This window comes from Balaenoptera ricei, chromosome 8 (assembly GCF_028023285.1).
Source record: "Balaenoptera ricei isolate mBalRic1 chromosome 8, mBalRic1.hap2, whole genome shotgun sequence".
In the NCBI taxonomy this organism is placed as follows: domain Eukaryota; kingdom Metazoa; phylum Chordata; class Mammalia; order Artiodactyla; family Balaenopteridae; genus Balaenoptera; species Balaenoptera ricei.
In genome coordinates, this window is record NC_082646.1 from 101,548,367 (window position 1) to 101,561,597 (window position 13,231).

At 49.0% G+C, this 13,231-nt stretch overlaps 1 protein-coding gene across 1 annotated transcript; it reads left to right on the forward strand.

The window, feature by feature from the left end:
• Window positions 1-522: 522 nt before the first annotated feature.
• LRRC55 (leucine rich repeat containing 55) lies at window positions 523-7,518 on the forward strand. Its single transcript, XM_059929696.1, has 2 exons — window positions 523-1,378; window positions 5,685-7,518. Exons 1-2 carry the CDS (start codon window positions 658-660, stop codon window positions 5,918-5,920), a joined length of 957 nt encoding a protein of 318 aa, XP_059785679.1. The 5' UTR covers window positions 523-657; the 3' UTR covers window positions 5,921-7,518.
• Window positions 7,519-13,231: the final 5,713 nt, after the last annotated feature.

Genomic DNA, 13,231 nt, shown 5'->3' on the forward strand with positions numbered 1-13,231 from the left:
GGCCAACAGTGGGGCTCCTCCCTTCCCTGGGGATTTCAGTAGACACTGAGGCTGAGTACTGAGGCTTTCAGAGGCCCATGGAGACCCCCTCCCCTCCGGGTTCCCTTCCCAAAACGCCCACTCCAGGACCCTCTTGGACTCGAGCCCACCGGGCCACCAGTAGAAATGGCCTCTGAGACCTTGAATGCAGGAGATTCAAAAGCAGCCCTGGCCTCCTAATGGGTCCCAGACTTGGGACAGGGCTTAGGGGTTTTCAGACGTGCCAGGACCTTTAAAAGGCACCTTTCCTGTCCTCCACTCCCCCTCCCACCACTCAGACATAGTCCAGAGGGGAGCACCCAGCAGTCATGGGTGAGAGGGACATAAAAGACCTGCAGGGACCCTTCCCCGAGCTGCTGGCAGCTGGTCCAGCCCCATCCTTGTGTCATTCCTTTCTCAAGCTTTGATCATCTTTTCAGACCCTGGGGGACCGCAGCTGGGTGTGTGGCCCCCTAGGCTCCAGAGGGGACTTCCCGTGGCGCTCACACAGGGAGCTCTCTGGTGCTTAGAGGCTCCTGGGAAAGGCTGGAGCCATGGTACCACGTGCTGCCAAGCCCCACCTGCCAGGGCTCTGGCCCCTGATGCAGCTGCCTTTCTGAGCCACTGACTCTTGATTCCATGGACACAGCCCCAGCCCCGATGGGCTCCCTTCAGCACCGCTCTTGCCAGCAGCCTGAGATGGGTGACACCTGGTCCCAGCTGCCCTGGCCTGGGCCCCCCCGGCCGGCCGTGCTGCTGGTCTCCCTCATCTTGGCCGCAGGGGTGATGCCCTCGGATGCCGGCACCAGCTGCCCGGTCCTTTGCACGTGCCATAACCAGGTGGTGGATTGCAGCAGCCAGCGGCTCTTCTCCGTGCCCCCGGACCTGCCCATGGACGCTCGCAACCTCAGCCTGGCCCACAACCGCATCGCCGCCGTGCCGCCCGGCTACCTCGCGTGCTATGTGGAGCTCCGGGTGCTGGATTTGCGCAACAACTCCTTGGTCGAACTGCCCGCGGGCCTCTTCCTGCACGCCAAGCGCCTGGCACACCTGGACCTGAGCTACAACAACCTCAGCCACGTGCCGGCCGACATGTTCCAGGCCGCCCACGGCCTCGTGCACATCGACCTGAGCCACAACCCGGGGCTGCGGAGGGTGCACCCGCGGGCCTTCCAGGGCCTGGCGCAGCTCCGGGACCTGGACCTCAGCTACGGGGGCCTGGCCTTCCTCAGCCTCGAGGCTCTCGAGGGCCTGCCGGGGCTGGTGACCCTGCAGATCGGCGGCAACCCCTGGGTGTGCGGCTGCACCATGGAGCCCCTGCTGAAGTGGCTGCGGAACCGCATCCAGCGCTGCACGGCGGGTAAGGGAGGGAGCCCGGCCCCGCCGACAGCAGAGGCTCCGCGGGAGAGGGAGGGACTTAGAGACCCTGCGCGCCTGCTGAGGGCCGGACCCGGCGCGCCTCCTCGTGCACGGCTCTTGCACTGCCCAAGTCTTCGCCGAGTCCTTGCTGTGCGTGCCCGGCCTTAATGAAACAGACGCCACCCTCGCCCCTGTGGCCCTGATGACCTAATGAGGCAGACAGAGAGCAAACAAGTAAGACCAGCTCATTAATAATAGACAGTGTTTATTGAGCGTGCACCGTGACCTTCCAACTTGGCAGGTGTTATCTCATTGGACCCCACTCTTATTATCCCCATTTTACAGGTGAAGACACTGAGGTGTAGAACAATGAAAAGACTTGGCCGGAGTCACTCATTTAGAAAGTGGCAGAGCTGTGGATAAAACCCAGGTTTACTCTACCAGATTGCTTTTTAAGTGTGCTAAGTACTAGAAGAAATAGAAATGGCTCACCCCATTTATTTTAGTACTTACTATCTGCCAGGCCCTATTCTAAATATATTACATGTTTTAGCTCATCTCACCCTCACAAGAACCCTAGTGAGACACCACACACACACACATACACACACACACACATACACACACAGAGGAGGAAACCAAGGCACAGAGAGGCTCAGTAACTTGCCCAACGTCCTACAGCCGTTAAGGGTTGGAGTCAGGATTCGAACCCTGGCAGCCTGGCTGCCCTCTGGCTGTATCCCGATGAGTCAGGTTCTAGGCCAACAGGAGCAGGCCGGACTTGAGTTCTGGGCTGGCCAAAGGGCCTTGGCAGAACTCTGCAAGGTTTGGGCATGGAGCGTAGATCTGAGAAGAGAAACTCTTATGTGGCTATTTAACGAGCCAGCCTCTACTGGGAGTGGACTGGGGACCGAGGGAGTCTGAATCCCACAGGCTCAATGAGCCCGCAGGCAGGCGGTGTGGCGCTGTGGTCCCCAGTCACCAGCCCTCCTGGGTGGCAGCACCGAAACTCTGCAGTAGGACTAGCTGGGGGGCACCACCCAGGGCCTTTCCCAGAGCCTGAGCTCAGAGCGAGTTCAGAGCAGCGGTGCTGAATGAGGTGGGAGGGAGAGGAGGACTGAGTGGGGAGCCCAGGATCAAAATAGTTTGCGGGAGGCTGTGGGTCACGATTCCAGCGTTCCCACAGAACTGCGGGAGGAAGTTCTCTGGGACCAAAATAGCTGGGGACTGAGATGGGCGGAGGGGAGGGCGCACGGGGGGGAGGCCAGCTGCCTGGAGCGATCTCCCCACTAGCCTAACCTCTGCAGGCTGCACCTCCTCCCCTCTCTCTTGTGCACTAAGGACAGAAAGGGCCCGCAGGCTTCCTCCACACACAGGCGCTGCTCCTCTTCTGGGATCTCGGAGGTCCCTGCTGCCCTTCGGAAGAAGCACAGGCTCCCAGTGAGCAGGAGAGGGGTCCAAGATCCCACCAGTGAAGTCTCATGTCCGTACAGATGAGGGACCCAAGTTCCAGAGAGGGAAAGTGACCGGCCACAGGCCACAGCTAGAGACGCAGCTTCCCTGTTCCTCCACGAACACACTTTGCACCATGACACACTCTCCAGGATATTTCGTCTTGGGGGCAAAGAACTTGCCAGTCTAGGTAGGACGAGGTGACCCTCTTCCCTTTGTCTTTTTCTGCTTCTTCCTCCCTTTTTCTTCATGGGATTCCCATTACTATCCCTATCTTTTGGACAAATCCCAACACAGAGGAACATAGGGAGACCTTGGGATATAAATCAACTTCAAGACTGGTCCCTTGACTTACCAGAGGGCTTCGTCAGCCCCCGGGCTCCCAGCCTGCCCTCCTGCAGGCTCTGTCAATTGCCCTCAGGGTCCCCACATCCCCCAGCCTCGCAATGCATCACCACCACCCCATTCATTCACTCAATAGACTTTGGGATTCAGCATCTTCTGGGTCTGGATGTTCAACTCCAGGTGCCATCTTGTCCTGTCTGGGGTCTGGGGTACTATGCGTACAGCCTACAGAGAGCCTTCAGCCTGGGGTTTGGGGAAGGTTGCATCCTCCCTCTGAACCTGACTCTCCATTTCTAAGGAGAATCATGCTCATCCATTTCTCAAAAGAGTCAATCCAAGTCCATCATTTTATTCTTTTCCCTCAAAGACTGCAGAATGAATAAACACCATTTATGCACCACATAATTTAAAAAGCTCCTTCTCATTGACTTTCTTAGACGAACGAGACTAAATTATCCCCTTCTTACATTTCCCATTTCTTCATAAGAGCCAGAAAAGCAAGAAAGACTTGCCCAAGGAGAGAGTTGGATTAATACTTATCCACTGAACGAAGGAGTGGCTGGCTGCTGGAAAGCCAGTGCCTGGCACTGTGAGGCAGAACTGCTATCTGCCTGCCGCTCTCCCTTCCAAGGCAGAGAAAGATGCAACCACTGACAACCACCATGCATTTGTACCAGTGACCCTGGAAGGATGAGCTGGGGCCATCAGTGATGGAGAGAACAGCAATCCCACTGAAGGAGAAGCCCCTCCTATAGAAGTCTGTGTGCAGAATATGACCCCACTGACCTGTCCAGAAAGACCAACCTAGGATGACAATAAAAACACGCACCTATGTAGTACTTACTGTGTACCAAGAATATATCATTTATGTATGTTAATTCATAGAATCCTCACTACAATCCTATGACATAGTTACTTTTATTATCCTCATTTTATAGATAAAGAAACCACAACACAGAGGTGTTAAATAACTTAGGCATAATCATACAACTAGGGAGGGATAGAGAGGGGATTTGGACCCAGGCCAGTAGCTCCAGAGCCCATACTCTTAACCCTACACTCTGTGTATCTGGAAAAGCCATATGGGGTAGTAGAAAGACCCAATGCTTTGGAGTTGGACAGAGTCATTCATTCACATGTTCAATTAACAAAGGTTAATTGAGCATTTAATGGACAGGCCTCTGTTCTAATGCTAAGGATACTACAGGAAGAATTTATATTCAAAAGGAGAAAACAGAGAATAAACAAACTGTGAGACAGTGATAAATACAATGGGGAAAAAAATAAGCAAAGTAGGTAAGAGAGAGAAGGCCCAGAGAAAGGTGAAGTGGCGTTGCTATTTTATATAGAATCCTAAAGGAAAGCCTCACTGAGAAGTTGATATTCGAGCAAAAAGTCCCAGAGGAGGTGAGGGCCTGAGCTGTGCGGAGATCCAGGGGAGAAGCACCCTCACGCGGGGACAAATGCAAAGGCTCCCCCTCCCCACGCTGAAAGGGGACATGCTCGGGGTGATGGAAGAATGACCAGGTGTGTGTGGATGAAGCAGAGTAAACCAGGAAGAGAGTGGAAGGGGTGGGGAGGTTCTTCTGGGAAGGAGAAGAAGCCAGGGGAAGGTTTCAAGCAGAGAGTGACATGGCAGGACTTCAGGTTTAAAAGGATGGCTCAGCCAGCTGTGTCAAGGTGGTTTAAGGGCAGAAGCCTAGAAACCAGTTGGGAGGCTATTGTAAGAGATTACGATGATGATGAAATCCCACAGAAGTCCCAGATCTGCCGTTAGCAGGGGCTACGGGACTTTAGGCAAGTTACTAAAGTCTCCGAGCAGTGATCTCCACCTCTATAAAAACAGATATAAGGCTCAAGAGGGAGGGGATAAGAGGCCATATGTACGCATATGGCTGATTCGCTTTGTTGTGCAACAGAAACTAACACACTATTGTGAAGCAATTATACTCCAATAAAGATCTATTAAAAAAATTTTTAAAAAAATACTTGCCTTGGGCTTCCCTGGTGGCGCAGTGGTTGAGAGTCTGCCTGCCAATGCAGGGAACACGGGTTCGAGCCCTGGTCTGGGAAGATCCCACATGCCGCGGAGCGACTAAGCCCGTGAGCCACAGTTACTGAGCCTGCGCTTCTGGAGCCTGTGCTCCGCAACAAGAGAGGCCGCGATAGTGAGAGGCCCGCGCACCGCGATGAAGAGTGGCCCCCACTTGCTACAACTAGAGAAAGCCCTCGCACAGAAACTAAGACCCAACACAGCCATAAATTAATTAATTAATTAATTAATTAATTTTTTTAAAAAAAAGAATTTAAAAAAAAAGGAATGAAAAATATTAAAAAAAAAAAAAAAAAGACTTGCCTTGAGGGTTGTTGAGGGCACTAAAGAAGGTGAGTGAAACTTTTGGCACATGGAAGAAACCTCATAAAAACCCAGCTTCTCCTGGGAGGGGCGGGGGCTCGCTCTTCCCGCTCTCCCCTCAGCCGCCTCACCCTCCCTGGCTTCTGTGTTGCAGATTCTCAGCTGGCTGAGTGCCGGGGCCCCCCAGAAGTCGAGGGCGCCCCACTCTTCTCCCTGACCGAGGAGAGCTTCAAGGCCTGCCACTTGACCCTGACCCTGGATGATTACCTCTTCATCGCCTTCGTGGGTTTCGTGGTCTCCGTCGCATCCGTGGCCACCAACTTCCTCCTGGGCATCACGGCCAACTGCTGCCACCGCTGGAGCAAGGCCAGCGAAGAGGAGGAGATTTGACCCGGGTGCCTGGTGTCCCTCCACGCCGCCCACCATCACTGCCGCTGACCACCGGGCACCCTCCCTGGCTGCCCACGCTGGCTCTGCCCTGGCCAGAGCGGGCAGCCAGGTCATGGCTCAAGCAAGGTCAGGAAACTACCTTTGTGTGAGCTTCTACGGTGGGCCAGACACTGTGCTAGGAACTGGGACCGACCTAGACCTTGCCCCTCAAGGCACTTACCTCTGATAGAGGAGAGAGAATCGAAAACTCTTCCCTTTAAGACCTTTTATCAGCACACTGAGTACATAGTTATGGAAGCCCAGAGGAGGGGTCATCAACTGTGTCTAGAAAAGTCCAAGAGAATTACAAGAATGGAGGTGATTTTTGATGACCCAGGTGAACTGGGTCATCAAAAAATTGTCTGCTTTGTCCATAGACAAAGAAGGGCAGACATGAGCCAATGACAGAGGCCAGAGTATGCGTGGTGCGTTGAGAACGGTGAACAATCCCTGTGACTTCAACGTACAGAGCGGAAGTGGCACAGGACCAAAACTTTCCCCCTGACACCCAATCTGTCAGCTCTTGGCGCTGCCCATCACTGCCTCTGAGGGCGAGAACACCTCCATGCAAGCCCCCTGAGCCTCCTCCTACCAGCAGCTGCCAGGTGAGGCCACCTCCTGTTGACTGCCCTCCCCCCATCCTATGTGGCCAATTGTAGCATGCTGGCGAGGTCCAGGTAGCAAACTGAAGATGGACACCTTCAGTGCTCTTTCTCCTACCCCTGTCTCCTGCCTCTCACTCAAGCGTGGGCTTCAGAAGGGGGAAGCAGGAGTCCTGGCACCCTGGGACTCCTAATCTTGTGACTGTTCTTGCCACGGTGCTCATGCCAAGGGATCTCGCTAGGGCAGTGCATCGTGGGCTGCAGCCCTGTGGCATGATACCCAGGACTGAAGGAGGAGAAGGCCACCACAGTCGTAACCATCAGAGGATTTGCTCCTCCTTCTAAGCAACTCACCCACTTCAGCACAAGGGTGAGAGAGCTGTTAATTACCCAGCACTTGCTGGTGTCAGGCACTGTGATAAGCTCTCTCCAGAGACAATTCCCTTTAATGCACACAACAATCTCTTGAGGTGAGCATTGTTGTCCCCATTTTACAGATGAAGAAATTAAGGCTCAGAGAGGTTAAGTTACATGCTACTTAACGAGCAAAATAAAATCTGTGCTCTTCCTACTACCCCATTCAAGTTGGGGAACATCACAATTCCCTCTAAAGTTAAGTTCAAATTCCAGCTTGATGAAGCTCCCAAAAAGGACCAGGCACTCTCCTGGGCACTTTTAAATCTGTTGAGTCATGTATTTCAATTCTCCCAGCAACACTGCCTAGCGAGTTTTATGATTCCCATTTTACAGATGAATTAATTGTAGAGAGCTGAGTATCTTACCCAACATTATCTGGATAAACTCTAGAAGGAAGGTGATAGGCAGCTCCATTCAGGGAACCATGTCTAAGCAGTCAAAAATCAAGTAATTTCATGTGCAAAGCACAATTATCATCATCATCATCGTCGTCATCATCGTCTTCATCTTCATTGTCAGTTTCATCATCTTCATCATTATCTTCCCTGTATTTGTTCAGCGCTGGACAGTTTGTGAAGTACTTTGGCAGTTTGTGAAGTACTTTGGCGTCATTCTTCTTGACTTTTCACGACCCTGTGTGGGAGACAAGCCCAACATCATTACTTCTATTTTACAGATGGAGCAATAGAGATTCAAGACTGGGTGTGACTTGCTTACACAGCAGGGTTGCGACTCAACTCCATCTCATTTCTCTTTCCAGTGCTTTCCCAGGTGCTTGAGGAAGAAAATGCCTGGGAGGGCTGGGTAGCGGGTCCCTAGGATTCACAGCCATGAAGGTCCTAGTAGATCAGCTAAATAAAGGGCAGTAAAATCAGGTGCCCTGCAGATTTAGATGTGCTCAGGGCACATCAGCCCCTGAAACAGAGAAGCAGCACAGATAACATCTGAATAGGAGACACCTGCCTTGCAACGTGTAAATAACACATTAAGACTGGTGGCCACGGTGGCAGTCATGCAAGAAATAAGACCTCTGGAAAACAGGAGAGGAAGCTGCGTTCCTCCTTCCTACTTGAGCCCTGCTGTGCAGTTTTGCAAGAGATACAAAGGAAGCAGGAAAGCAGTGGGATGAGAGCCTCTGCAGGATAGGGGAAGACTTTAAGACCCAGTCCGATATGTTGGGAAGGCTGGCCAAAATGAGAATTAAAACGAGGACATTCTACCTTGCCTTCAGCTCCAGCAAGCTTGCATCACTCATCCTCCCAGCACATCATCTTCCAAGAAGTCTTCCCCTACTCATGCTTCCCTGAGCTAGTCAACCAAAAGAGTGCCCGAAACTTTGCTAGACCTGGGGTACTTGAATCTTGTCTCCTCTGCATCTCACTTACAACACCTGGGTCAGAACCCCGCTCCCGTGAGAATGGGAGCAGGACTGTGCCCACTGTCTTCTTCAGCCGCGTCCAGGGACGGGCAGGCCAGGGCCGCTCTCTCCACGAGTCAAGCTGACAGCCTAAAGTATTTGAGGAAGAACTTCTAGAAATAATAGTCCTGACACAAACAGTTAAACCTCCCACGGAGGGACACCATATACATCTATCATAATCTCTTAGAGACTCTGGTTTGCTGAAATATAGTTAACATATTTTAAGACATGTGATTTTTTTTTTTGCATAGAACTAGACCAAACAAGCTAGCCCTTGAGATCAAATGTCCATTCTAATAATACTGTTTAGTTCCCATTAATGGCAAACCTTTCTGAGTAGGATACAGGCTTTTAAAGAACAGATGCTTCTCCAGCTACTAGAAGGTCCCCAGTTAACTAACCCACAATGTAGAAAGCATTTAACTTCCCTACCACCAAGGAATTCGTGCTTCTCCCCTGCCCGCCACCACCACCGTCTTGTGCAGGCTATCAGAAGCAAACTTCTAGTGGTATGCTTCTAGGGATAATCTAGCAGTCCTGGTTGGAACTCTTCCCACAACCCTACTGACCGAGAACCCATGATGTTGCCCCTACAAGGCTTCATTAGGTTTTTTCCAGACTGGTTAACACGTAAGCCTTGAGGTATCTCTGAGTCCATGTGTCTGTTCATGAGGTTCTGTGGATATTGGGTATCTACTGATATGAGGCCAATCTCTCTGGAGCCTGAGTTCAGTTTCTGACATGGTCTACCCAGCTGTCTGTTTACTGTATCGTTTACTACACTAAAATAGAATCCCATTAGGGTTGGGGTAGGAATAGCTGCTCAGAAAATATATGAGAGACAAGTATGTAGCTGAGGCAGCCTAATGACAGCCTGATTGCTTCTCTACCCGTCAGAGATCTGTCCTCATCACAGAAGATTTTTTCATGCCGGGCCTGAGGATAGCAAAGTTTAGGTAACCAACAGGGCTATGATGGTCAAGGTCTGGACCAAGAAAATTGTTCTTTAGAAAAGACCCCACATCTGTACACACCACTCTAGACAAGTTGCCTCTGGTCACCCTATGACAAACCCTCATCTGTATCTTCATTGCTGCAGGGATTCCCAGGAAACCCCACAGAAATAGGTCCCCTGAGTTGCTATAGAGTTTACTGGCTCCTTTCAAGGAACTTGGTGTACGGAATTTGAACAGACCAAGACAGCTATTTCTCCATCAGGGAAGACCTAGAGCCCCCATTTTCCCTAGAGATGTCTTTGTTTATATCACTCTGACATCCTTTCCAGCTCTAGAAGAGTAAAAAGAGACACCTTTGTCCATTCCTCAAAAGAACATCTTCCCAAAGCTAGAGAAATTCATCTGCTCTCCCCACTCCAGAAGGAGGCAAAAGGGAAGTGAAGGAGGAAGTTGCAAGGTCCTTTGCAAATCACCGTCGTGTTTGCCACAGCACTGGGTGGAGAGTTCTGGATGCAGAGAGCTCTTGATTGTGGAGTGCTGTTGTCTGGGGGCAGGAGGGTTAGGGCAGGGTGGGGAAAGGGAAGATGCCAACCTTTGTATGGAGATGATTTTATAACCATGCACTTTTGTAACTGTGAAGACTTTTTCATAAATGTACATTAACAAAAAAGAGTGTACAGTTTAACAAGTTTTCTAAAGAGTTGTGAAGAGGAGGGAGGGGGAGGGAGGCAGAAAAAGAAAGAGAGAGAGAAAAGAACTAGGCGGAATCAAGAGAATGTGTGCCAAAATATACACACAAAGGGCCTATGGTGAGGGTGTAGATGGGAATAATTAGGAGATGTGCCAGCCATGGAAGGGCATGTGTGGGAGTAGAAGGAACATCACAGAAGCATATTTCTACCAGGCAAAAAAGAATACACTTGCGTCTGTATGCACACACCCCTATGTGTAGGCATATTTTGGTGTCTGAAATTACACAAAGAAGAGAGCATATGTCTTATACATGTTGGTGTTTGCAGCTTGGGTCATCTGGAAAACATGCCAAGGCAAGTGGGTGAGTCTGTCTAGTTAGCATCACTAAGGAATGTGTGCTAGGGAGATGGTCCATGCCAGCTGCGTGGGCATAAGGACACTAGATCGGGCATACAAGTAAACCAGGCATCTAGCATGGTGTAGGATGGATGAGGTCATCACTAGTGTAGGTTCAGTCTCTGTTCTCATAGGTTAATTTTAAAAAAGGAAGGGATTCTAAACTTCCTGAGTCTTGCAAGGGTTGCCTACACATCATTAGAAATGAGATGGTGGGACAGTGTACCTTGGGAACAGAGGCAGAAGAAGAAGGAGCAAAATCTACTTCTATGTGTGTGTTGGCAGCCATGGTTATCCCGGTACTCTAAAGAGGAAGTGGCTCTAAGCAGGAAGTGGTTCCTTCCACCAATGCATATTTTAACCTCCCTCTATTCCTCCCGCTCCAATTGCCACAGAGTACAAATACTGCACTCACAGAGTAAAGCCACTAAAGGGAACACACACACTGACTCAGAACACTCAGATAGAAAGACAAAGAATGTGCACAACAATAAGCAGTGTTTTCTGGATTCGTTTGGAGAGGGGCAAAAACTTTCTCTTAAAATTAAGGACTTAAGAGAGCCTATACTGAACAAGTGCAAAATCAAAAATAAGGGTCATGAAATGAGCAGATATCTCACGGAAGTCCAGACCTTGTCTATCTCATTCAGTGCTATCTATCCCTAGTGCCATGCATATACCTAGCAACTTATGATGATGATGAAAATGATGAAGCATTTATTGAGCATGTCATATGACCAGATACTGTGCTGAGCACAATGTGTGAATTAATTTACTTAATTCTCACAACAACCCAAGCCAGGTACTCATTATACCCATTTCCAGATGAGGGAACTGAGGTTCAGACAGGTCACACAGCCAGTAAATAGTAGTTCTGGATTTAGACACTCAATAATACCTGGGGACTACCTGACTTCAGGGGACAAGAACAATATGAGACATTAAGAAAATCCAGTCTCAATCAGAAGTCAGCTTTTAGTCACAAAGACCCTCTAAAATTACTTGGTGAAAAAAATAATTGGAAGGGGATAGGTAAAAACAATACATATCCTGTATGTTTCATTCTGTATAACTTTGATTACTACATTGACCAAGGTAGGCTAATTGTGATAACAGGTGATCCCCAAATCTCAATGGAATAAAGCCATGTTTACCGGGTTATTTAACATAATAAAGGCTTATGTCCTGCTCATGTCACATGCCAATGCATGTCAAAGGCTCTGCTCCGCATGGTTATTCAGGGACCCTTGATGACTGCCATCCATGAGGCCACAGAGCCCTCCACTGAATTCTCTGCCATGTGGAGAATCTCAAGGGAGATTTGGCGGGGGGCAAAGCTGAAGGTACTGTACATAAATTCCAGCCACATTTCACTGGCCAGAACTCAGTGCCTTGGCTCCATTTAATTTCAAGGGACTAGACTAATATGTACCTTGAAAGCAAAGGAAACAGGGTTTGGTAAACCCCACCAAGTCTCTAACACCACCTGCTCCACTCATCAGCAAATACCTGTTTCAGTCTTCCTCCCACATTTATCTTATCCTGTCACCATATCCAGCTCAAAGCTCAAGATTGCCAATGATGCAGTATTTTCTCCATTAGGTCTCCTTGTGGTCCAGTGACCTATGAACTAAAAGGGAAATTCACCACCCACCCACTGTACACATACCCAGTACACAGTAGTGGCACAGGGACAGAGTAACAGCAAATTAAAACCCTTGTTTGGAAAGACAGGGGGAAAACGAAAACATATAGCAGTCGTGGTCCATAGCAATTCTGAAATCCTGATGGAGGAGCATTATGAAGGCCTCAGATCAAGTTCCTTTATTAGACCCTGATTCTGCTTTCTGGTAAGAACTCTTTTGTGGGTCGTTCTCTATAGCCTCTGACTCTTCCTTCTTAGAGGATCTCCCTTTTCCATTATTCATCCTGGCCATATATAAAGTGGGTATTGGGGACCATGCACTCTTTGGAAGTTGTCCATCTTCTACAACCAGCCTCCAGCTGGTGCAAATATGCTGGCCTGAAATTTGTTTTAGGTCTCAATAGTCAATAGCTTTTTGAATCCAGGTTCATGGTTTCTTAGCAATTCACCTCCCTTAAAAACTTGATAAGACTTTTGTTCTATTTGCTTCCACTAAGTTCCATGTTTCAGTACAAACACAAGGTTCTTTCCTAAAAAGTGTTTTCAAGCCTACCTTGATTCCTTGCTTTCTCTTCCCAGGTGCCTTCTTTCTCAATGGCAACCTTGCAATTATCTGAAACAATAGATGAGAAGTCACATTCTTATTCTTATTTGTTTCCACTTGGCTAAGTTGCTTTAACTGAAAATTTTTAATGGGCCTTTTTGCTCAAAGCCCTTTTCTGTTTTATCTCTTGTGATGTAGGTCTAAAAACAGTCGGATTTTCCAACTTTTTAATGCTCAAAATTTTTTTTTTAGTTCCTCTCTGTTCCTTTTTGTTTCTACTTTCAAGCTGCTCTAAAACTAGTTAAAACATTAGAAAATGAATTTGGATCAATTTGGGCTGAGACCAAAAATGTTTGAAGCACATAAACAGTAATGCAACATGAACTTTGTAAAGGAAATGAACCTCCTTGTGGAAAATGATCTTTGTGATGAAAGGTAAAGAAACAGAAAAAAAAAATACTACCAAGTTAAGAGTTAGTGCATGGCATTCAGATTTCAGAATGTCTAGCAGAAATCACTACTGCAGGGATAGGTTTGCCATTGGAGGGATAAGAGAGATTGATGGGAAAGAGTCAGTGCCCATGGATGGCGACTAAGAG

Bases quoted from the DNA above. Each gene is read 5' to 3' on its own strand.
- LRRC55 (XM_059929696.1), top strand. From the start codon at position 658: ATGGACACAGCCCCAGCCCCGATGGGCTCCCTTCAGCACCGCTCTTGC. The intron at 1,379-5,684 runs GTAAGGGAGGGA...TCTGTGTTGCAG, and splicing joins CATCCAGCGCTGCACGGCGG to ATTCTCAGCTGGCTGAGTGC.